At 40.8% G+C, this 27,136-nt stretch overlaps 1 protein-coding gene across 1 annotated transcript in view; it reads right to left on the bottom strand.

Annotated features, from left to right (window-relative positions):
• LOC127572305 (ephrin type-A receptor 5-like) overlaps positions 1–27,136 on the bottom strand; it is a 250,984-nt gene that overhangs the window by 98,738 nt on the left and 125,110 nt on the right. The window contains 2 exon segments of the mRNA XM_052019383.1: positions 11,160–11,495; positions 15,182–15,337. Of these exon segments, the coding sequence (XP_051875343.1) occupies positions 11,160–11,495; positions 15,182–15,337 (492 nt within the window).

Here is a 27,136-nt window from a genome sequence, read left to right as displayed (position 1 = left end):
ATTGGTACCAATTAACCCCCAGTGCTCTCACCCAGTTTCACATATTCCAGTAATACCCAAAAGAGAGGCTTGGCCAGAGGTCGAACATCATCCCCAGCTCTTGCACAATATGTGCCACGACTAAATGATACAACTGTCTCTGATTTAATGGGCCCCCAGGTCAGATGTACAGGCATTGAAACCATATGATGGTTTTGTCAGTCCTTAATCAGTACCTGGCGAGGGATGAATATGCAGAGATGGTAGGAGTGGAAAGGAAATAAAATCCAGTCCTTTCCTTTAATCCTACCACCTGTCACATTAGATGTTACCTTCTGAAGGATGGTACATGTAACAAAATAGCTGCATTGTACGGTATCCCACCCTAACTAACCACACTATAATTACTGTGCAAAGCTAAAGGATGAAGCAAATCTAAGGTACAGAAAAACTTTGAAAGGAAGAAGATATTATCAGTGTGCATGCACAAGCAAATTTGCTCTTAATAACCTTAGAAATGAAAACATACTATTTTCTTCAGGTCACACAATAGTAACCATTGTTGGTTTTTGACAGCTGCCTTTAACTTTCATATGATTTCAGTATTATTATCCACAGCCCACTGTATTATATACATTGTTTAACAGTGCATAATGGCATGTGTGTATTGATATTAACCAGAAAGGCAATTATTAGAGGGAAAAGGATAATCCTGTGTAACTATTCCCTGCTGACTGGTCATGCTTTATCACCAATAGTGAAACTGCTTACCTACTGACCTTTCTATTGGAATCTTGCCTCAGCGATGACCGCAGTGCATTGTGTCAATATTGGCCGGTACAGGATCAGGCCAATCCTGATGAACGTGTAACAAAAAGGAGAGAGTGGTTAACCTGACCAAGTGACAGACTGCAACCCATGAAATCCTTAAAGTGCAGATCGCCAGAGGCAGGAAGTATTAGGGCAACTGCCTGATGATAATAGGACTATAGTTGCCAAGGTATTAAACTTAATAGTTCTTGGCTAAGTTCAAGGCCCACAGTGTACTCATCACCAAAGTCAGACAATGTCAATGGCCTGCAGGGAAATCTAGCTGGGAAACTGCCAACGTTTTCCACATCACAGGGATGTACATTTGAAGTTGCAGTTTGCCATTATTTCCTTCAGTGTGATTTGGCATTCCCAGTGTGGGGCCAGGAGGTTGCAGTAACTCCTCACCACTGTGCTGGGGAACAGGCAGGAACTGTTTTCTGCAGGAAGTGCTCCCATTCCTTTCAGAGCAGGGGAGTAGCTGCAGGAGACTTGAGCCAGTACTAGTAAATTTATATCTTTAGAAATTGTATGATTTTAAGGTTTCTCAATTGTTTTAGAATTCCTTTCAATTTCTAAACATTCTAAAGTTTTGGAATTTTTCTGTGGTGTTCATAAACATGCAGCATTTTAAATATCTGTCACTTTTGACAGTTCCACCCAAAACAAGTGATGTGCCTTGGCCAGATGGCTAAGGTTTTGTGTTTTCTTGAGGGCACCAGGTCGGCCCACTCCACCATGACACGGAGACTTTGTCAACAGGTAAAGCTTTGTTCTGGGAATGAGGGCAGCCTCCCCAGCAGTTCTCCATGGGGGGGATTCACTGGTCGGTAAAACATTGTTCAGATCTTTATGTGTGAAAAAGCAGAAATGTTCTGCTTTTTGAGGTCTAACCAGTACGTGTGGTTGCCATGATAACGGGTTCATTACACCTTTCCCATTGAAATTTCTTAGCGTTGCTTTGGGTTGTGCCCTATCCTATCACTGTATGTGACACAACTAGATCCTTCCTCGGATATAATGCCCAGAGGAGATCCAGAAACAGTGATTACATAATTACACTCTAGGACAATAGGAGAAATTAGGATCAAAGATATGATGTGAAGGAAGTTGATTATTACAGACCAAGTGAATGAATGTGACTGAACACTACATAGGAGATTATTGACAAAATCTACATTTATAAAAATCACCTTGCACGTCTACAGATATCTCAAAATGTTTCTCCACCAAATAAATAATTTTGAAGTGTAAGCATTGTTGTAATTCAGGAATTGGTTGTAAGAGAAAAAATGGGAAAAAAATCAGAGCCTTGGGGAACTCTTAAGTTAATGGAAAATGGTCAGGGAGGAAAGATTGTACATTCATAAATATCAGTGTTGAAGCAAAAACTGATGGTCACTTGTTTGTAACTGCATGTTGTCAGATGTTATTATAGGTTTTGGATATGTCTAAGACTCTGACAAATGATTCGTCCAGGTATTCAAGAACAGAACACATGGTCTGTTATAGACAACATGGTTACTACTGGTACCACCACAGCAAATGGGTCATCAATTAGGGCAGAACAAGGTGTGGACAATTTGAACATTAGCAGCCACTTTTTTAACTCTGGAAAGTGAGAACAATATAGTCACAGGGCAGTTCAATCATCTGCCTTAAGCATAGGCAAACATGAGCAAAGCCTCAGGAACAAAGATAGACATGGATGAAGAAAGACTGAAGTTCAGCACAGCTCATGGCTGAGTTCGGACGCACAATTAGAAAGGAAACCACTAGTTATTTTTTAGAATTGCTGATAGAAGAAAAGCCCAATTTAGTTTTATCAGTTTTCATTGTTAATTGAAATGTAACAAAACAGTTTGAGTAATATCGTTAGCTCATGCTGATGGCAACTATTGCTTTATCCAGGTAACTGCAGAGATCACACATACTTCTGGGGAATTATCACTTTGTCCTTCATAGCTGTGGGCAAATGCTGGGAAAATTAATGCTGAGAACAACAACTCAATGTCCATGGTTGGAATCATTTAAAAATTATTGAAGCGCTTTTAAGAAGAAATGTGGACAAACCATGTTTTATCTATTGCATTGAATACATCCCCACAGAGAGACTTGTAATCAGAGCACAGGTCAAGTATAGAGCTAATGAGAAATCTAAGGTACAAGTATTTTATGCACATAATTATTCTGACCAAAGTGTCCACACTTTTTAAAAATCTATCTATTGATCTCAGTTCCCAAACAACATTTTGTCTCATTAAATGGGGCTTCTCAGGTTAAAGACTCAGGCATGCAAGTTTCATGTGATCTTACTGGTCTAAAGCAGATGTAAAATTAAATTCAGAATTTTGAGCAGACCAAGAAACAAAACTGTGGCTGTGGTGTCTCAATAAAATTTATAGGCAGTTTTTGTATTTATTCTCAGGTGTCTTGTATTTTCAATGTTTTGAATGAATTTTTATCACACCAGTATAAGTTACAATAAAAATTGAAATGGCCCCACAGGTGCTTATTTGTGTGCTACTTACGCTGAACACGCCTTCCTGCTTCTGAAGCCTGTTTCAATGTGACACACTGGGGGCCAATCATAGCAGCTTCTGCTCATTGAGCCCAGTGCTGGGCAGTGCTGAGTACCCAGGTCCTCATTCCCCAGTACCAAGTCCCAGCCCAATATCTGCTTGGGATCTTTGCTTGATTTGCTGTCCTGATCACTGATTCTGCAACTTCAACCCACTCTCTCCTGCTCCCACCGACACCCACCCGTCCCCTGACCCCCACTGACGCCCATACGTCCCCTCCCCCCCCCACCGACACCCACCCGTCCCCCAACCCCCACTGGCGCCCACCCGTCCCCTGACCCCTACCGACACCCACCCATCCCGACCCCCGCTGACACCCACCCATCCCCTCCTCCCACCAACACCCACCCTTCCCCTGTCCCCACCGATACCCACCTGTCCCCTGCCTCCAACCAACACCCACCCAGTCCCCTGCTCCCCCATCAACATCCACCAGTTCCCTGCTCCCCACCAACACCCACCTGTTCCCCCGCCTCCCACCAACACCCACCCATCCCCTGACCTCACCAACCATCCATCCCCTGACCCCACCAATACCCACCCATCTGCTGCCCCCACCAACAACCACCAATCTACTAACCCAACCACATCCCTTCCCAGACCACCAACCCCGGCCACATGCTGGTCCTCAGCAGCCAAACATCTCACTAAACCCCCTCTGGACCATTGCTTTAAATTCTCTGCCTGTCCCCCCTAATTACCAATCCCCTGATCCTGACCTGTCTATCGACACATCACAGGTGCCAATCTCCCGAGTGAACTCTGACTTCCTCACCCAACCCTCACCTTCTCTCCCTTACACCTCCCACCCCAACATGGTCCTGCATTGGGTTCATCTGATTCGCAATACCTTTCTGTAGTTGTGGGATTGCTGAAGGAAAGGGTTCACCTCTTGCAACCATATTTAGTTACATATGACACCTTGGAAGATGTCAGCTACTGAATTTCTCTGTGAAGGACCTTGAAGAAGACCTTCATTCTGAAACTGAAGACAACCAAATGAACACATTTCAATTTCAAGACAAACTCTTTTATAGTTCAAGAGAAGAGAAAAATCCAATTGCATTTCCCCTGAAATTTCAGCTCATTTGAAAGTACTATAATATTTCTGAGAAAACACAGCAAAAAGATTGCACTGGCTAATTTGCTTTTTACACTGACTCCAATTACTGGAGCAGAGACTTTGTCTGTAAACTGGACAAACACAGCCCAGGCATCAACACGTGCCACAAAAATGAGAAGTACTTGGACCTTAAATTGGCAAACTCCTGCACGGCTGGGATCACTGGAAGCAATTAACCTCTACCTGTTCATTGTATTGCACACATGTTGAGTTCATGCTGCTTTCCCTTGTAAATCCTTTCTGCTAGCAGCCAGTGTAACCTGCACTGTTCTTTGATTGCAATGTATTGGCAAGGACTAGACATTATAAGTGACTTGCATTATTTAAAGGGAGAGTGGTGCCCTTCAAAGGGGTACTGGAATTTAGCTGCCAAAAGTAGGGGGAATATTTTGAAAATACAATTTGGGCTTGAATGCTTTGTGGAATAGCTTAAGATCTGAAAGAATAAGCACCAAGTTTCTCTGACTTTGCACTGGAAGTCTTGGTTGCAGAAAAGAAAGACATATTTCATAGGCCAAGTGGTCAGGAGATGGTCCAGAATCGCTCATGAAGCAGCAGGAGGGACCAGGGGCATAGGTCAATGCCATGAGCGTTGTCCTAACAATATAGAAGCAATGCAGGAAGAACAGATATGGTAGGTTTGTCACTGATACTGGATTAGTAACCAGAGTTCTGGACCTGCGATCCACACACATGAGCTCAAATCCTAGCATGATAGGCAGTCAAGGTTAAATGAAAACATACCCGATTCTCCAGTATCCTTCCCTGAAGGACACGACCACCTTTACCTGGTCTAGCTTAGTTAAGAAAGTAGAGCCACCAATGAGGTTCACACCTGACTGTTCCTCAGGTCAGGGACAATAAGTGCTGGTGTTACCCACAAGCTCCATATCCTAAGTAGTGTATTCCTTTTATAAAAAAAGGAGCTGATACAAATTGTTAGGTTTAGGAGGGTCATCTTCATGTATCGTAGTCCACAAGGTCCCATTCACTACTGACCACATCCACTGATGGTTCCCATAACCCACCTACTGAAATTCTACACCAATCAGTGCTCAGCCCTTCAGTTCATATTGGAGACACAAGAGACTGCAGACACTGGAATCTGGAGGAACACACAAAAAGCTGGAAGAACTCAATGGGTCAGGCAGCATCCATGGAGGGAAATGGTCAGTTGACATTTCCCGAAACGTCCACTGTCCATTTCCCTCCATAGATGCTGCCTGGCTCACTGAGTTCCTCCAGCTTTTTATGCGTTGCTCCAATTCATATTGTTTATCTCTTCCTCTCTCACATGTTGCAACATGCAACAGCTTATACATTCTGATAGCTATTCAACCATGACAGCCACATCACTCAGACATGTTCCAGCTTACTTACTGACACTCTTGCCTCTTTCTTGCAGGAGAAGATTGGAACAAAATGGGACAATGAAGAAAAGCCAGAGGCTTTTGTACAACTTTAACATGATGACCTAACTCTTGGACTCAGTGTCCTGTCTGATGAAGGCAAACATGCCATACGCCTTTCACCACCCTGTCTACTTGTGCTCCCACTTTCAGGGAACTTTGTACTGTACCCCAAGGTCTCTCTCTGCAACACACTCACCAGGGCCCTGCCATTCACTGAGTATGTTCTGCCCTGGTTTAACTTCCCAAAATGCATCACCTCACACTTTTCTCAGTTAAATTCTATCTGTCATTCCCTTGCCGACTTTCCCAGTTGATCTGTATCCTGTTGCAACTTTAGACAATCTTCTTCACTGTCTACTACACTACAATTCTGATGTCATCTGCAAATTTACTAATCAGGCCACCTACCTTCTCATCCAAATGATTGATATATACAACAAATATATACAACAAACAATAGAGGACCCAGCACCAATCCCTGTAGCACACCACTGGTCACAGGCCTCCAATCTGAAAAACAACCCTCCACTACCACCCTCTGCCACCTACCACCAAGCCTATTTTGTATCAAATTGTCTAACTCACCCTGGATCCCACGTGTTCTAAGTATCCAGGCCAACTTACAATATCGTAGGCCATCTAAAGTCCACATAGACAATACCTACTGCCCTGCCCTTGCCAATCCTCTTGGTTGCCTCTTGAAACCTTAGATTAATCCCATTTCTTATTCTCCCCACATACTCATCAACTCTCCTCAGATTCTACCACTCAGCTACACACTAGGGGCAATTTAAAATTAAATTACCAACCCACAAGTCTTTGGGATGTGGGAGGAAACTGGAGAGCCTGAGACAAATCTGTGCGGTCACAGAAAGAACATGCAAACTCCACACAGACAGCACCCGAGGTCAGGATTGAACCCGAGTCTCTGGAGCTGTGAGGCAGAGGCTCTACCCACTGAGCCACTGTCCTGCCCAATAGGCAGTGGCATTGCATACTGACTCACACCATAGTCTGACGCTGCTTCAGGTGCCCTTCCTCAAAGCCCTTTACCCAATGATGTCTGCACACTGCACATCAGTGACATCTGGGTTCTTCTGGAACCACATTTTGCAGCTCTTGCCTACAGTGAAAGTGAGTGCACAGTGCCCAATCCAGCCCATTGTTTTACACCTTTCAGACCAGTTTGGTAGTGGAATGATATGGATCAGCGAGTTGCAAGCCAGCTGCACACAGGTCTATCCAACAAGAGGTCCAGTCAGACAGAATACTTCAATGACTTTCAAAAGCAGATTTTCTTTCAAAATTGCCATTGGCAAAAAATACATAAATGGTGTTCAAAAATATAACCCTCGGTGTGCTGTTAGCTGTCTGACACCGATGTTCAATCTAAATGTTATGTTGATAGCATAACTCATTTATTAATTCAATTTAATTCTCAAAACCACAGTTATGTTTATATTTTGCAACACTTAAATGATAATTGTATTAGTTCTCAAGATGTACTGATCTGGCAATTTATTAAAAGCCAATACAATATTGACACCATTATCCTCCTTTGGAACAGACTCAGTTCCCTTTCCCTTTCCTCACAGTTCAAGAACAGATTATTAACCAGAGAATGTAACCAGAAGGGGCTCCATCCGCTGGAGGTGGAGCTAATGTGACTTATTTAGATAAACCTGATCTATTGTACTTTTCAGAAATGTATTTAATACAAAATTCTACCGATAACAAATCTTGTCTTTGGAGAAATAAATGAATGAACAATGGGACCCAGGACTCTGACTGGTGTGCTGATGAATACTAGTTCCAATCACCTTGTCTACAATATTATAGACAGGCAGCAAAGTTGTACCTATGAATCTACAAAGAAAACTAACTTTAATAAGCTGAAATTGTACATGGTTCAAAACTTATAGAGATGGAGTGGCAGTTTACAAGGGCACATGGCAGAGTCAGAAAGTCATAGAGACATACAGCACAAGAACAGGCCCTTCAACCCACCATATCTACGCTGACCATTGTACATATCTATACTATTCCCATTTACCTGCTGTAGCTTTCTATGCTTGTAGTGCCTCAACCTATAAAAGCCCAGGAGCTAATAAATTAAAAGCCATTGACACCTCCAGTTTCACTTTTGAAGGCACCCTTCTCCATAAGGAATGAATCAACTACTCTGTACTTACAGTGGATTTCTCTTGAAAGGTCATTCAGTGATAGAATGTTGCATTAGGTTATGAAAGTGGAACTCCATACTTACAACCTCTTAATTATATCTCTAATATCCGAATAATTAGGAGATTTTTCCAGATCAACTGCCAACGATCAATCAATGGGAAGTAAGATTGGGATATGATGTATAATGTGTGGTTGACCTGACTGGCCACTTCCTGTCAGGCAGGGCAGGTTAAACTTATTCTCAGGTATCCAGTGATTCATGAACCAGAGAGACCGCTGACAAGACGGAGTGGCCAGATACAGCAGCACAAATCCCAGGAGCCAGATATGGATATCAGATTCCAGGAATCTGAAGAAAAACATGCGGGATCAGAAACCCACTGAGCTGCACACACAGTGTTCCACACATGGGCTTTTGCTGTGCTCATTCCCATTCACATTGCCAAATGAGTCTCAATTTATGAAGACTCTCTGCTGGTGCCAATTAGCAATCAATATTAGACAAGTTTGTTTCCTCCCTGCAGGCTCATGTATTGAGAACTGCATTTTATATCACGTTGTTTTTCTTCTCATTTCATGTAGATGATGCCACAACTGAGAACAGATGGCAGACTTTAAAAAAAATCACACTATCAAAACCATCTGCAAACCACACATCAATTTAGCTCCCATTGCAAAGTAGAATTTGCATCTAATTTTTGTTTTAATTCTTATTTAGCTTGTGCTAGCAAATGAATGCGTGACTTTGTTGCCCATGAATTATCAGTCTAAGGCCACTTGTAGAGCATAAATTGAAAGGCACCACAGCTTATTAAGTAGCCCTGAGGATATTCTTTCCCTTGCAGTATCTGTCATTGAATTTTCTTATAGGATGTATCACAGGATAATTTGGCCAAGCCTGGGTATTCAACACAAATTTTGTCAGCAATGTCACTGCAATTTTAGTAATAGAAAATAATCTTGTTCAATTTCAAAGATTGCACATTTAAAATGAATCAAAAGGTTTTATGCAGTTTGAATCAATATATTGGATGTACTTTTTTCTCTGAGTAGACTGATATGTGAAAATCTCTGAATGTTACCAGAAATAAAACTCATCTGTGTATTGCCATTTAAAACCAAACTTAACCAATTTAGCAAATATATCTATCATATTCGGAATTACTATTCACTTGAGCTGATTGTATCTCTTGACATTTTCGTCTTCATAAATATTTCAACATAATGCATATTGGTCTTTATTTTGTCTAGTGCAGCATACCACAGGAATTAATACATGATCATAGATCTGACTCATTGAAAAGAATCGATTTCTGAAGTGTGTGAATTTGTTTTGGCAGAAAAGTATATTTAATGCAGTCACTGGAGTGCCAGAAGAATATGTAACAAAACAAACCACTGCTTCAATTTCTTTTCTCCAAGGTGAAGAAGAAAACGAATGGGAATTCATACACTGATCCAAGAGCAAACAAAAACTGTGCATGCTACGGACCTGAAATCTATCTGAAATAAAAACAGAATACTACAGACCAAGTGCTAGTAAATGGGACTAGTATATGGACACGATGGCCAGAAGACAGAGTGAGCCAAAGGGTCTGTTTCTGTAATGTATGACTTTACAACTTTAATGTCAGAAATATTCAGCAGGTCAGGCAGCATCTGTGGAAAGAGAAATAGGGTTTGCATTTCAGGTTAATGAGCTTTCATCATGATTCAGATAAAGGGTCTCAACTCGAAATGTCGACTGTCCATTTCCCTCCACAGATGCTGCCTGACTTGCTGAGTTCCTCCAACATCTTGTTTGTTGTTTCATCATGAAAAGTTGACTTATTTTCTCTCCACACAGTTGCTGCCTGACCTGTTGACTTTATTCAGCAGTGCTGTTTTAACCAGACAACTTATACATATTTTTAAGATGTGGATGTCATCAGAAAGGCCAACATTTATTGCCTATCCCTAATTGCCCTTAAGAAAGAAATGACAAGCCACAGGACTAATGAGTAGGGTGCTCCTGACACTGGGAACTGTCAAGCACACTGACATGGATTTGACCAGATATATCCAGCTCAATTTCATAACAGACGTGGTTTTACCCATTGACTGTGATTAAAACCAATTTGGACAATGTAATACTGAAAAAAAACAGCACTAGACAATCCAATTAAAAGGCAACAGATTATTTTGTCACCATTACGCATGACAGAGATTAGAGTGTAACATTTCACAGATGTTCACAGATATTTACATTTGGATTAGTTCGGAATCTGATAATTGTCCATGGCCCTGGTTGAGAAAACACATCCTGTACTCTTCAAGCAGCATTAGAGGAAACGACTCAACACCTCATCCCTTGACTGGTGCTTCCAACAATACAGCACTCCCTTATCACTGCACCACTGTGTTAATCTAGTTTCAGTGCAATCCTTGCCAAAATATTGCCAGTTTTGTCTCAGAAACTAACCTCTTAAGATCAGGACTATGCGTCCATCCAAACTGGTTATAATTATCAGATGTCCTGTGTTTTAAGAAGATATATTCAGATAAATATAGTTAAAATCCTGAACAATGATTAACATGCAGCATTTATCATTTGTGCGTGAGCTGTTAGCACCCTGTATCAAGGCTCTGTGGTCTGATTCTATTCCACATCCACCTGCAACAGATTCCCACAGAATCCCAGAGTTTACTAAAATGTTGCTGAAGGAAAGTAGCCAGAGTCCACTTCCCTGTGATCTTTAAAAGAAGTGAATCTGTCGCAGACCACAAGGAGCTATTCCTGAACTTCATTGTAGAGGAAGATAATTCAATCAACTGTGTGATAAAGCCAAAAAAGTGATAAAACCAAGAACAAGTATTCTGTCCCACCTGTACATTAAAAGCAAATGCATATATTTTTCATTCAAATTGCTTTTCAAATGATGTTATAATTTAAAAACAATAAGATGTATTTTATATATATTTTTTGAAGTGGCCATAAGTGTTCCTCTTCTGGTGAAAACTAAAAAACATTTTCAGGCTCTATAGGTCAATGAAAACTAATCTCAATCCATCTTCTTTAAGGGCACTTACCTGCTTGATTTGTCGTGACATTTACAGACACAAACTGCCTGGGGATGGGGCTGAGCTCTGACACTCCATTCACCGCTTCAATCTCGAAGGTGTAATTGGTGTGAGCCAGGAGATCCACCACCATCACTGAAGTGTTCTTCAGCCCTGTCTCCTGAGGGATATATCGGACTCCACCACCACACTCGTCACACTCAATCAAATCCACACTGCACCTCTTGCAGACCACCAGGTACATCACATCCTTCCTCCCTCCTGCGTCAGCAGGGGGGCTCCAGTCCAGGATCACACTGGTGTTATTGATATTGGAGATGACATTCTGTGGGGCTGAGGGTGGTCCTGTAATCAGTGACAAAAACAATGGTAACTTGAATACTTGTGTGTACAGTCCTCACCTTAATATTGAATTCAGATTAACATCTTACATAGCATTCCCTCTTAGATTGGTATTGGTATTGGTATTGGTATTGGTTTATTATTGTCACTTGTACCGAGGTACAGTGAAAAACTTATCTTACATACCGATCGTACAGATCAATTCATTACACAGTGCAGTTACATTGGGTTAGTACAGAGTCCATTGAGGTAGCACAGAGTAAAGTGTCACAGCTACAGAGAAAGTGTTGTGCAATAAGATGCAAGGTCACAACAAGGTAGATCGTGACGTCAGAGTCCATCTCATCGTATAAGGGAACCGTTCAATAGTCTTATCACACTGGGGTAGAAGCTGTCCTTAAATCTGGTGGTACGTGCCCTCAGGCTCCTGTATCTTCTACCCGATGGAAGAGGAGAGAAGAGAGAATTACCCGGGTGATAAATAAGTATGTTCCAACACTCAAAATTCTTCATGATTTTACCTGCTATAAAAACTCACTGGAATACATTGGAATGGAAAAAGGTGCAAGATGGGGAAAGAGATCCGATGGAAGTGCACAGTTGGTTCCTGTGCCTTTTTATCACCTGCAACTTTATTTCACAAAGGTTGACCATAAGATATAGGAGCAGAATTAGGCCATTCGTCCCATCAAGTCTGCTCCACCATTCAATCATGGCTGATTTTTTTTCAACCCTATTCACCTGCCTTCTCCCCCTAACATTTAACTCCCTTACCAATCAAGAACCTATCAACCTCTGCCTTAAATACACCCAATGACCTGGCCACCACTGCCCTCTATGGCAATGAATTCCACAGATTCACCACCCCTGGCTGTAGAAATTCCTCCTTATCTCAGTTCAAAAGGGATGTCCCTTTGTTCTGAGGCTGTGCCCTCGGATCCTCGACTCTCCCACTACTGGAAACATCCTCTCTACATCCACTCTATCCAGGCCTTTCATTATCCGAAGGTTTCAATGAGATCCTCCCTCATCCTTATGAACTCCATCAAGTACAGGCCCAGAGACATCAGACGCTCCTGATACATTAAGCCTTTTATTCCTGGGATCATTCTTGTGAACCTCCTCCGGACCCTCTCCAGGGCCAGCACATCTTGTCTTAGATACGGGGCCCAAAATTGCTCACGATATTCCAAATGCAGTCTGGCCAATGCCTTATAAAGCCTCAGCAGTACATCCTTGCTTTTATGTCTAGTTCACTCGAAATGAATTTTAATTCACAATTAAAACTAAATCCATCAATGAAGCCATTGGAAATGTCAAGACCATGGAATGATAACATATCATTTTGCAATGATAACATTCACTGATGACTCTCCCATTTGATTTGCCTTCCCTATTACTTCTAAGCAACACTCCTAGAGGAGCTGCAGCTCTTGCAATGGGTGAGGCAGCAGATCCTTGGAGATTAACCATGTGTGGCTCTAGACCTGGAAGGCCCAGTTGGAGCTGGCACTGCCCAGTCATATGGTGGTATGGCACAGAAACAGGCCATTCAGTCCAAATCCTCCACGTCGAGCAGTGGACATCCATCCATATTAATCCCATCTTTCAGCACTTGGCCTGTAGCCTTGAATGCCTGGGCAATTCAAGTACTTGTCAAGACGCGTCTTAAATGCCTTCAGTGCATTCCAGATACTCTCCACTCTCTGGGGGAAAGTTCCCCTTAGATCCCCTTTAAATCTCTTACTGTCTTACCCTAAGTTTATCTACCTCTGATAAAGAGAAAAGTTTCCTGCAGTCTACCCGCTATACACCGCTCATAATTTTATATACCTCAATCCCGTCATCTCCTAACCTCCACTCCAGGGAAAACAGACCTAACATCTCCAGGCTCTCCTTATGACTAAAACGTCCCATCCCAGGCAACATTCTGGTGAATCTCCCCTGTGTTCTCTCCAGCACTATCATATCTGTCTTATAGTGTGGTGACCAGAAATGCTCGCAGGACTCCAGCTGAGGTCTGACCAAGGTTTTATAATGTTGGAGTATAACCTCCCTACTCTTGTATTCAGTTCCCTAATTATGCCTTCTTAACCATGTTATCTACCTGCACTTCCACCTTCAAGAACCTCTGGATTCACACATCAACGTCCCTCTGTTCCTCAATATATCCTAGGACCTCACCATTAATGGTGCATGCCCTAGCCTCATTAGTATCCCAAAATACATCACCTCACATTTATCAGGATACCGTTCATCATATATATTAATGATTTGGGATGTAGGTGCATGATCAGTAAGTTTGCAGACGTCACCAAAATTGGTGGTGTAGTGGACAGTGAAGAAGGTTGTCTGTGGTTTCAAAAGGATCTAGATCAACTGAGAAAATGGACAAAGGAATGGCAGGTGGAATTTAACTCAGACAAGTACAAAGTCATGCACTTTGGGGAATTAAACCAGGGCAGGATATACACAGTGAATGGCAGGGCACTGGGGAGCATTGTTGAAAAGAGACACCATGGGGTACAGGTACATAGATCTCTGAAAGTGATGACACAGGTGGACTAAATAGTGAAGAAGGCACATGGCAGGCTTGCCTTCATTGGACAGAACACTGAGTACAAGAGGTGAGACGTCACGTTACAACAGTATGGGACGTTGGTCAGACCATACCTGGAATACTATGTGCAATCCTAGTTGCATTACTGTAGGAAGGATGTGATTAAGCTGAAGAGGGTGCAGAAAAGAGTCACAAGGATGTTGCCAGGACTGCAGGGCTTGAGTTATGAGGAGAGACTGGATAGGCTGGGACTGTTTTCCCTGCAGTGAAGGAGGCTGAGGGGTGACCTTAAAGAGAGTTCTAGAATTACAAGGGGCATAGATAAGATGGATGGGCACAGTCTTTTTCCCAGGGTAGGGGGGTCTAAAACTAGAAGACAAAGGTTTAAGGTGAGAGGGGGAAGATTTGAAGGGAACTTGAGGGGCAAGTCTTTCACACAGAGTATATGGAACAAGCTGACAGAGGAAGTGGTTGAGATGGGGACAATCGCAACACTTAAAAGACATTTGGATAAGTTCATGGATAGGAAAGGTTTAGAGGAATATGGGCCAAATGCAGACAAATGGGATTAGCTCAGGTAGGCACTTCGGCCAGCATGGATGAGTTGGGTCAAGGGGCCTGTTTCCATGCACCATGACTCTATTTAATCTGCCATTTCTCAGCCAATTTCACCAACACATTGATATCACCCTGTAGCCCAAGACTGTTCTCCATATTGTAACATTTCACCAATCTTCATGTCATCTGTGTCCATTTACAAGTGACAGTGGCCTGGACCAGCTGACTGTGGGGTAAATGCAGGGGGCACTCTCTGTGTTCCAGTTACAGCAGTGAGAATGTTGTCACCCTGACAGGCAGGAATGTGCAGGTTCTTGCTCCACATACCCGCTGCCTATCTTCCAGACACAAAATGAACTGCCCTTAAAATTTGGTGGAGGGAAGATTAATGTACAGCTGTCACTGTTTCACATCTGTGCAGCGGTTGAGTCCACCATCACCCTACAGTCATCTGCAGCTGAATGGCAGCTGTTTGGGACCCAAGGGCAGCAATCTGCACCCATCACTTTGTTCAACTGTTCCATTCAAAGTAAATGTGCAAATAACTTAACAGGAAGCAATGTTTACTTACTAGTGCAAGCCATCGAGGGTGGGTCATTGTCTCTTCTGAAATAATTTTCCATACAGTGACACAAAACTGATCCCCTGTCATACGTATAACTGTAGGGAGGACACTTGCTGCAGTACGGACTGTACGGTGAAGCCTTAAAGAATCCTGGTTGACAAACTGCAGAAAGTAAACAGAAGACAAGAGTTCAATGAACTGCATCACATTCTTACCTAAAACAACAAATGCCATCCCATTTTGAACTGTTTCTCTGGTGTTCATACTGTTACTACATTGTTACCATCAGCTTACAAAATGGTGCCTGAACTTAAAACCATGTTATTTCTGAAACATGTGATTATCTCTCCATAAAAGAAAGATCGTTCTTTACAAAAGCTGCTCCATAGTCATGTGAATATTTACTTCCATGTAAAAGACAAATTGGTGGTATCGAGAATGTGTGAGAAAAATTCTTCACCTCGTGATGTCACTCAGCTCTGGCCATGGCTTCAGTTCACACCTTGACTACCTCTATTGGAGTGTGACCCTGGTTGGTCTGTAAACTTCTACACTCTAGAAATAAAATCATCCAAAGTTCTGCTTATCATGTACCATGCCACACCACGTCCTGTTTAGCCATCACCCCAAATGCATTGACTCTTGTTTCAGCACATCTTAATTTAACATCTTTATCCTTGTCTTAATCGTCCTCAATGGCCTCTCCCTTCCCCCTCTGTACATGGTCACTCCTCCATCACTCAATGTGCCTTTTTCCTTTCAGACATGCAAGAGCTCCCCAGCCAGTGAGCAAGACATCCTGTTACTAACTCTGATGCTCACAGCCAGCTGTTCATTGACTAACATTCAATGTGCTACAGAGGAGACAAGAGATGTTAGATCTACAAGCAGTGAGTGACCTACAGAAGGGATGGGGCTAAGGTTACAATTGGAAGTCAATAGTCTGGAGGACAAGAGGACTCAGGTGAGGACTTTGATGGAGCAGCCTACAGATGAAGACTAATGGGCAGGAATAGTAAATACCCAGGCTATTGTCAGCCTGATTGTGATCTCAAGGAAGATGAGAAATCCATCTGCAATTTGCAAATGTTGGCCAGCTTCATTCCAAAACTGGTGAAGTGATGCATTGTGCAGCAACTGATAGAAGAGATCTCTCTTTCTCTTGCTGCAGAGCCTCCACTTCCAAGTGCTTCAGTGGAAACTCAGACTTCAGCTAGACATGCTCAGATTGCTGCCATATCGGTTCTGGAGACATTGAGGGTGTCAGCAATCCATCTTTCAACAGGAAGTGTGAGCCCCAACATGGATCAACTTCTCTTTTGATGGTCTGTTCACTGCCATCAGTGCCCTTATTGCTGCCCATTAGACTATCACTACCATGGCACAACAGTCCACTCTGTAGCTGGGTCTTCCAAGCCTCAAGCTACTCAAGTCCTCCTCCATGCCAGTTGCAGACTCTTTCACAGTGAGTGGGTTTCATGGACTTAGTATTCATGATTTGGGGTTAAGTAAGCACAGAGCTGATTAACAAAAGAGTGAAGGTAAAGTAGGAACTGTGATTCAATGGAGATTTTGCTTCCCCTTATGTTTCACCTTTAACATATTTTCATCCTTAGTCTAACTTTTTACAGCATATTAAATGTAACCCCACGGGCTTCCTTCACTGACCCTGTAGTCTCTGTGTAACCACCAGGGAAGTTAGTGGATCACCAAAACCACCTGTGACTGGAGACACAAGGCACTGAAGATACTGGAGCAAGAAACAATCTGTTGGAAGAACTCAGCAGGTCAAGCAGCATCTGTGGGAGGAAAGGAGTTGTCAATCTTTTGGGTCGAAACTCTGATGCAGGGCTTCGACCTGAAGTGTCGACAATTCCTCTCCTCTCACAGATACTGCTTCACCCATTGAGTTCCTCCAGCAGATTGCTCACATGTGACTGGGTTGTACTGTCACCTCGTGTGAACTGCTACATTGGCTGTAGTGAAGAAACACTCCCAAGTGCTACATCAGTTTAAAAGTGTGTTTCAAAAATCAGGAACAGTTTCAACCACTGAATATTACACTAAAGTTAATAAAAATTCTTTGGAATTCAAAATTATTGATTCGATAAGGCAAATAAAGCAAATGAACAGTGTTGTTAGGGAGGTATTTGCATGCTGGGTGAGTTGGTAACTGGAGGAACTCAAGTTAAGATCATTGCCAAAACATCGCTTTGTCCAGATAAATGTGCAGCAAAAACACAATTAGTCAAAATCCTCAATCAAAGGGCTGTCCGTTCAGTCACCACAGTTTCTCTGGAAACTTGCATTTATGGTTGTCATTACTTGCCACTAATTGCATTGGAGAATGCGTGGGAGAATAGAGAAAGACCCAAGTCACAAAATTGTGCACAGAGACCTCCCTGCCTTCATAATGTGAGGTCACATAACAAATGACTATCCAGATCTGCTGGCAGCATGCAAACAACTGTACCCCAACATGCATTATCAATTTTGATAGATATTGGGATTATGTAAAATTTTATAAGAAAAACCATGAACTCTTATTTTTTGGGTGAGATAATATTCAAATGAAAATAACATTGACATGTACTCTTGGTGGCTATTTTTAATTATTGCGATCTCTGGATTTGAGAATAAACAAATTTCAAGAACATGTAACACTTCACAAATAGAAGTGTGAAATGTAACATTTTAATTTCTAACACAGAGCATTTTAATTCAAATCCAGTATAAAATTAAATAAAATAACATCAGAGTTACTTGGAACAAGTACTTAAGACATTCTTTCCTTGTAGCATTCTTGTTTTGTTTAAAACAAGCAGTATCACTATTTTCTTGCCAACTATTTTGGAACAGTTCACACTTCTTGCTTTATATACACTATACTGTTTAACAAGCACTGGTGATATCCTCTATGGTCAACCATAAACATTCCACTCATGAGTTTTATTGGTTTCAGGGAAAGAATTTTTCTTTAACTTTACACAGAGAGGAATTTATATTGTGTTAGCTGTGGAGTATTTTATTGATTCATTCTAACTGTAATATATGAATTTTCACTTAGTAAGTATGTCATTATAGACCTGTAAGTTATGTATTTTTACGAACTACAAAGTGGATTGTCAAATGCTGTGTGATGACAGTCACTGAGTATGTCTTTGAGACTTTGCTGTTGAATGTTTGGCCATAAAGGAAGCGTAAAGGATTATTTCTACAATGAATACATTCCTTCATTTAAATCCATCATTGTAAAGGATAGAATTCTGTGCTTATGCAATTTTTGAGAAAGAAGGAGAATTTCTCAAAATGTTTAACAATTTTGTTTCAGCCTTATCAGTTCTTTCTGTTGTCTGTCACCAAAATACATACAAGGTGTGCCCTGGCATTGAGTAGTTAATAGCTATGTCACCTGTATCTATCTACACTGAAAATGATTTTGAATGTGGCGGGGGAGGAGGAAATAAATGAATGTCAAATATAAAACAGTCGATTAAATTCATTCTTTAATCACCTGCCTTTGTGAGGATTTTTTTGTGTGCTGAAACAAAGCTAATGTGAAAGAGCTGTTCACCCATTAAAACAAAAGCTCTGTGATCAGTTTTTGTACTGTGAAGTGGTATGATTTTTCATTAACTTACCCAGATTGGTTCCCTTAAACATCCAGCACAAAAACTAATTTATTTTGAACAATTCTGCTGTGAACTCTCTCCTGAGTATACTTACAAAATCCACTTTTGCCTGCAGGTCCACAGTCAAAACCTATTCAGATCAATATTAACCTGTTTGAAAGGAAGGCCAGCTTCAAGCCTTTGACTGGGAGGCTCTCTTTGGCAAATATGTAAAAGAAAAAGCCATCTGTTGCCCTCTGCCTCACATTAAGATGAATCCATGGTGCTGAATTAAACCATACTACTTTAAAGCTGACCTGTGACTAAGAATAGTCTGGCAAGCTCATTATTTTTTAATTACAATCCTGGGGGAAAAATGAATCTCTACATTAAAGTCAATGTCGGTAGCATGAACACTTTAAGAGATATTGTATTTTGATGAGTTACAAAATTAGAAATAGCTCAGCCATTTAGGTTCATTCCTGAGGTCATTTAATTAGACCTCATTCATTTGATACCACATTCCTGGCAATGCTCCATATTCGCTGGTAATCTGTCAGAGTCCTTAGCATTGCCTGGACCTGAACACAATTTGGGTCATTTATCAGATGGTTTCATGTGCAGACTGCACCAAGTGCAATGGGCTGAAGCAAAAGCAAGCAGATATGTACAGCTGCAGAATCTTGTCAATACAGGAACAAAGGCATCATGTGTAAAATAATGATTTGATTGAATCATTCTCAATTTAGTATGAGAAGGATATCATATGAACAAAGTAATACCCCCTAAATTTTCCTGAAATTTTCCAAAATATCGTATCCTATCTCATCATGTGAAGTTTAATGACTCATAAAAGGTAGGAGCAAGTTAGATTACAGGCTTAAGGTAACGCAGGGATCAAATGCCATTTTAATGCCAACTATACCACATAAACATATAACAGGTTTCAATTAAGTTATTATGAAAGCCTTGTCTCCAAGGTATGGATCCATGCAACAGATCACATAATCCTCATCAGAAAAATGTCATTATGTCATGTTTTACTTTTAGCACAATTCATCACTGTGAAAAAAATGGAACAATGTTGACTCTTCTCTCACATGAACTCTTTCTCTCCATCGCCCTCTGATATCCCACTTAAATATTTGTATTAATTTTTATTAATCAGTGATAAACATTAAAAGTTCTTGTAAAATGCGACCTAAAGGTTAAATCATTAATATGCCTGATTTGGGCATTAAGCACCGATGCTAATCCATCTACTTTCTGATGTAGACTGTTCCATTGGTTGATGAGTCTAAATAGAACATAGGTAAAAGATTAAATTTAAAGGTGGAAGTTTGTTCACAGCCACATGGGCTAACTATGTAAGATATTAACATACACACATTATACTCTGCCTCTGAAATTCAAACCATTGAGTTTAATGGAATCAAATTACAGAAACAGAGTACAGTGTTTATGCACCATTGTATCCCACACTTAACACCTCAGCAAGGACAAATTTCTGGCCCAAGAGATTTAAGAGAAAACAAGACATGTTTATACTCAGAAGATTGTGATATTGTGCAATGTATCACTGGAGTTAGCGACTGAGACAGAAACCATTTCAACATGGTTAGCCTAGTCAAAAGCACAGGAAAAGACACAGGACCAGGGTCCACAGGTAGAATTATGAATACTGCTGGTGTTCAGGATAAGCACCAACGCACACTGGTTGGATGAATCAGGCTGTTCCATATTGTAATTATAATCAATTTTCAATCAATTCCCTTCTCATCTGAGAGAACTGATCTTCCAGCAACCAAAGACCCAGGTTTGGAACTTGCTCCCTAAACCTTGCTACTTCTTCACCTCTATTTCGTCCTTCAGGACCTTCCCTCAGATGTACCTCTATTGTCCAGTTTTTTGTCATCTCCCATTATTCCCTATGAGACTCAGTCATGTGCTATTTAATAATGCCCTGTGAAATGATTTTGGTCATTTTGTTCTGTTAAAAATCCTACGGCTGACCACCCAGTGACCAGAAACATCAATCTAACAATGGAGACACAAGAGACTGCAGATGCTGGAAACTGAAGCAACACACAATCTACTGGAGGAACTCAGTGGATCAAGCAGCATCTGTGGGGGAAAAGGAATTCTTGATGTACAGTTTCAACCCAAAATGTCAACAATTCCTCCCACACCCACAGATGCTTCTTAACTCGCTGAGTTCCTCCAGCAGATTGTTTATTGCTCCACCTAGCAATGGTTCTGGCTAGATTAGCTATGCGCTTTGGGAGATTATTTCAATCTTGAAGGAAGTTCTGAATGGATTACTGGCTGAGAACTAACAAAAAATATCTTACCGGATGTACTCAAGAACCTTTAAGGAGAAAATAGATGCCAGAACTCTACACATCCTTACTGTGCAAGCAGTGGACAATGGGAAATGTTTATCTCATTAGCCAAAGTGGAGCAAGACCAGAGTCCAGATAGTTGGCCTAACACTAATGTGGGGAAAATGCTTGATAACATTGTAAAAGATATTTTTAAAGAGCACAGGTCAACTAGGACTTTGTCAGCACAAATCAAAGAGAAATCACAAAATGCATTGAAATTTTTTGAGGAGAGGTAAATAAAACTATAGATAATGAGTGGTCCTAGTTTACTTGGTCCTAATGTAATCTTATAAAGTTCTTTGTGCACTTCTTATGTAGAAAATTAATGTCTGTGCAGCAGAGTGCAAAGTGAAGTGGATAAGATAATGATACAAAACTCCTCAGTAACAGGAATTTTCAACATTAAGGGTGTCAGACCTTGATTATTTGCTGATCATGCCAAGTAACATGGCCAAGTGACAAAGGATGTGCAAGGGATAAATTGATTCAATAAGTTCTTTAGAATTAACCAGATAGATTTTAATATAGATATATAAATTCAAGGTAATTCATATCATGGCATGAAACAAAAGGTATGCAGATTTGTAAGGTCCTGTCCTTTTGGAAAGACAGGGAAAGAAAAGGATCTAAACGTGAATATCAATTATTCAGAGAAAGCCACCAATCAATACAAAGCTGTTCATAATAAAGCTAATAAATTGATAGGGCATTTGACTAAAGTTCAAGCAGACCATTCTAACCCAAGGGAGGTCATCTGGTGAGATAATATTTAAAATATTCCGAACAATGTGCAGAATATTTCAGAAGGGAATCAGGGAGGGGTTTTATTGTAAAATCTACAGAATTGAAGACCGAGAAAGGGGCATAACCAATCTTTAAAATGCTAAGAGGCTCGGGTAATGTTGATGCAAGCTTGTGTTTGAAGAAGCTTTCAGTTACTCGATATCAAATTAACTTGATTTTGCATTTTTCCGCGGTGTAATTAATGTGTGAACTTAAAGCAAAAGTGAACAGTTAATGCTGTTATCTACAAAAAGGAAAGAGGTATAAATTTTGATCATATGTAGCAAGACTCCAGTAATCCAGTTCCTAAGAATAAATAGGCACAATTTTCCCTCAATAGATTAAATGGGTCAGGCAGAGTTAAAATTGCGGTGAATACACATGATCTGTGGAGTGAACATGGTTGAGAGAATATTCAAGCTTAACTTGTGATAATATTGGAGCTGAGTGGAATCAATATTTTAGCACAAGATAATAACAGTTTGAATTATTGCTTTGAGATTTTCAACAATCTAAAGATTACCAATGATATTCTTAGGTCGTATACGATATACAAATGTAAAACTTGCCACTCCAGCCTCCTTCACCATTTAATGAGACTTTAAGTTCATGCATTAACAAGGTCATGGCTGTCCTGACGGCCACCTCAAGAACACATTCCTGACTACTCACAGTAACCTTTCACCCCTCGCTTATCAAGAATCTATTTACCTCTGCTTTAAAATATTCAAAATCTCTCTTCCGCAGCCCTTCGAGGAAGAGGGCTCCAAAGACACATGACTTTCATTGCACAAATTTATCTCAGTTCCACGTAAAATGGATGCTGCCGATTCATATCACCTGCAGTTATAATTTCCTGCTTCTCAGCAGAGCCACATGTAATTGGGGTGCATATTGGGGATATTCAGGTGTAAAAAGACACTGTGATGGATACAATACTCTGAAATCATTGTAATTATTTTATAATCATCTCTCAATCCCTCACTAATATGCATTGCCACCCGTAATAATGCCTAAGTAAAATGGGTAAGCAGAGTAAAGTAATTTTATTATCTATTATGAAATCTCAGCAAAAGGAATCTATATTTTATCCAATCTTTCAAGACTTCTTCGATGTAACTTCTACTTGATGAAATTCAGTTATGTGTGTCATTTACATGAATTGCCATCATATTTTCTTCCCAAGAAAGAGAAATGGGAAGAGATGTTCTGCTGGGGCAGTTCAATAATGTAAGATTTTGACCCAATCTGTAGGGCCTTCAGGAGACCACACCAGGAGTATTATGGACATATTGATCTCCTTATCTAACAAAAAGTATACTTGCTGCAGAGGGAGTGAAACAAAGATTCACTCCGCTGGTTCAAGGGATGTGCGCCTGCAAATGAGGATAGAGTAGACTGGACCTGTATTCTCTAGAGTTTAAAAGGATGAGAGGACATCTCATTGGATGTAGGGAGCATGTTTCCCCTGATTCAGGAGTGTAGAGCTGGAAGTTGTACTCTCTGAATAAAGGTAGATCATTTAGAACTGAGATGTTGGGATATTTTTTCATGCAGAGGCTGGTGAGTCTTTGGAATTCTCTATACCGGAGGATGGTAAAGGTTCAGTCATTGAGTTCATTCAAAACAAAGATCAATAGCTCTGCTATGAAGAGAATCATGGGATATTGCAGGGAAGGGGCACTGCAGTAGAGGCTCAGACATGAATTTGATGACTGGCAGAGTTCAAAGGGCCTGATGGCCTCCTCCTGCCCCTACTTCTTATGTTCATGAACCCAAGTCAGCAACCTTTAAGCAAACTTAGTTTTAGGGTTTTGATTATTTGACGAATCGCGCTCCAGTGAGAGGAAGGAAATGCATTGTTAGGTTACTTCCCATTTTGTTTGCCTATCAGAAACTATTCAGCTTCAATGTAACTTTGTGAAAGAAACATTTTATTTATAAAGCTTGGCATAAACTAAACTGCTATGTAGCTTTATTGAATGGTATAACCAAGCAAAAAAATAAAGATATGAATTCCTGCTATTCAGATTTATGAATGAAGGATGTCTCTCGTGGGATAGAGAGTAATATTTTCTTATTCACTGGTGGAATCTTAAACATTAGACTTCTAATTAGAAGAGAAGCCAAGACAGCCCTGGCAAGAAGCCCAAATCTACCTGAAAACCAATCCTAATGATCTCCTGACTCAGATTTAATATCTGTAAACAAAATTACTTTAAATGAAACTGCTATTGGGAACATAGCTATCACAATAACCAATGGTCCATTACATCTACTAATACCCACCTGCTGATTCATATCCACTGCAGTTACAATTTCCTGCTTCTCAGCAGAGCCACATATAATTGGGGTGCATATTGGGGATATTCAGGTGTAAAAAGACACTGTGGTGGCTACAATACTCTGAAATCTTTGTAATTATTTTATAATCATCTGACAATCCCTCACTTGTATGCAACGCCTCCCGTAATAATGTCCAACTTATGGAGAATTAGCCTTGATGTCACTGCAATTCCAATTGCTCAAAAGCTTTCTTCAAATTCCATCCAAATTTACAGGCTGATCAAGCAAGAATTATCATCAGCATTTTATTGCAATTTTTTGTGTCTTTTTTGATTAAAAAATGAAATCTCACTCCTTTGCATTTGCATTGTATATAATTTTCTGACACCAATCTATGTCACATCAAATCTGCCTAATGTGCTAGAATGAAGGCAATATGATTTGTATCTTTTATCCTCATACTTTAGGGAATATATAACTATATCAGGGAAGTAGAGGTGGAGGGTTAGGAAGGATGGGTGGCTGCCTTCCTTCCTTGGTCACAATTATTTGCACTCATTCATGCTTACTTATGCACGTGCTTAAGTTAGGACAGGCACAGTGGCACAGCTGGTAGAGCTTGTACATTTTCACTGTGTCCACATGAGTAGCCCCCGGGTGCTCAGGTTTCCACCCACATCCCAATGAAGAACATGTAGGTAGGTTCATTGGCCACTGTAAATTGACCTTAGTGTGTAGGTGAGTGGTAGAGTCTGTGGGGATCAATGAGAATGTGGGGAGAATAAAATGTGGTATTAATGTAGGATTAGTATAGGTAGATGGTCAGGATGGACTCAGTGGGCCAAAGGGCCTGCATCCACACTGTGTGACTCTATGGCTCTATGACTCTATAATAGAAGAGCTGGCACGGGAAGTATAACCTTTACCAGACATCAATAGAAGGGATGTGTGATTGGGTCACTTTTGGGTCTAACTTCTGTGCTACACCTCAGAGGACAATCCAAGCCCACGCATCCTCTTCAAAGAGAAGTTCAGTGGGCCACAGTATTTAACAACAGGAAACAAAAGGAAATTATTTGTGCTGGGTGTAAAAGAGTAATAGGATACAGCAAGTCTGAGTGAGAACCTTCACAGAACAGAGAGGTGAGATCCAAAATTATCATTAAGGTGATAATGTTACATTGTTATTAAAATAATAGATCCATTTAGGAAGGAAGAAAGTAAAGACATAAATGATCTTGGACTTATTGTGTGAGGAAACAAAAAAGGGAATTGAAAACCTCGGCTGAGCAGGGAGAATATTTTACCTCACTTTATTAGCTTTTCCAGAATTGCATTTTGGCAATTCTAACACAGAACTTTGAAACTAATCCAATGAGGAGATAGCTAAGAAACTGTGCCAATTTCACATCAGCATCTCAAGCATAGAAACTTGCCAACTGTATATCCTACTTTTGTAAATCTGGTACAGCATGTTGAAAGTGCTTTATCTATATCGGTCTTTTACGGATAGAGGCACCAACAACCCGTCAGTACACACCAGCTGTTTGATGATTAAGCACTCTGGAAGCTCAACCTCAGCAAGAAAATAGACTTTCAGCATGGAAGAACTTAACCTGATTTATAATACTCCAAAGATGCTATCTAAACAGGTCTCTGTAAAGATCACAGCCTTACATTCAACCAAAGGTAAAATAAATATTTCCGTAAAATATTAATTTCAAACGATAACAATTTCCTGTTGGTCTACACCTAATACCTTAAGTATAGTTCTCTTTAAAAAAAACAGGGTCCCAGCATTTCACTTTTCATGTAAATCTTTTTTAAATAATCGTTCTGGTCACCAATAGCACAAAGAACCCACTGGGATTACCAGATCACCCATGAAAATGAAAATTACGATTTACTCATTGGCACATTCTGCTTTCACATTGCTGATCTACAAGTCTTGTTATCTGCGCCTCAATGGTCACACTTACTCTGCATTTGTTTATAAACCTATTATCCTGGAAGACGTTTCTGAGGCAGTTGCCCTCAACTTTGAACAGGTGCCTTGCTGCATCCAGTGTAGCGAGAGGAACAATCTTTGATTCTATGCAGGCTCTTTGGTGCAGGAACCACTGGAGCAGCTGCTTCCAGCTGTGCACAGATGGACCACCATATGTTGGGTTCTTGTACCGTGAAGTGTGAGCTGCTTCTGGTTTCTGGCTATGGTAGTGTTGTGTCTCTGAATCAGAAAGTTGTGAATTTAAATCCCGTGGCAGGATGGCAACACATTTTAATGCAGTAGTGATAGCATCGTTGGAATTCCTGCCTTGATGAAACTTTAAAGTAAGGCTCCATCTGTCTGGTTTGGTGAATATAAAGAACGTACATGCTACTGGAGGTAGACCTTGAATGAATTTTCCCAGCCAATATTCCTCCAACACAATTGGAAGAAACATACATTTAATGTGATAATGATGACCCAGTTGAAGCAGTTGCTTGGCTGTGAAGTGTTTTGAGGCACACTACAGATATGAATTACAATTATAATATTTAAAAGACAATTGGAAAGGTTCATGGATAGGAAAGGTTTTGAGGGATATGGGCCAAATGCAGGCAAATGGTACTAGCTCAGGTAGGCAACTTGGTCGGCATGGATGAGTTAGACCGGGTGGCCTGTTTCCGTGCTGCATAACTCTATGATTCCGTAAATGGTCCAATATGTACTCACCTTTTGCAGGCAGTTCAGAAGAAAACAGCGAACAAGGTGCTTCTCGTGGGTCAGCACGTACCACGTCCACAGCTGTGTGAGGCAATGTAGATGTACACAGCACTGAAGGCCCAATGCCACACTTTCTGACCTTTTTTTTTGCCCGTGAATTCACCTCTAGGTTTGGGGTACTTACAAATTG

This window comes from Pristis pectinata, chromosome 7 (genome assembly GCF_009764475.1).
Source record: "Pristis pectinata isolate sPriPec2 chromosome 7, sPriPec2.1.pri, whole genome shotgun sequence".
Taxonomy (NCBI): Eukaryota; Metazoa; Chordata; class Chondrichthyes; order Rhinopristiformes; family Pristidae; genus Pristis; species Pristis pectinata.
This window is presented reverse-complemented; position numbering and strand designations above follow the sequence as displayed.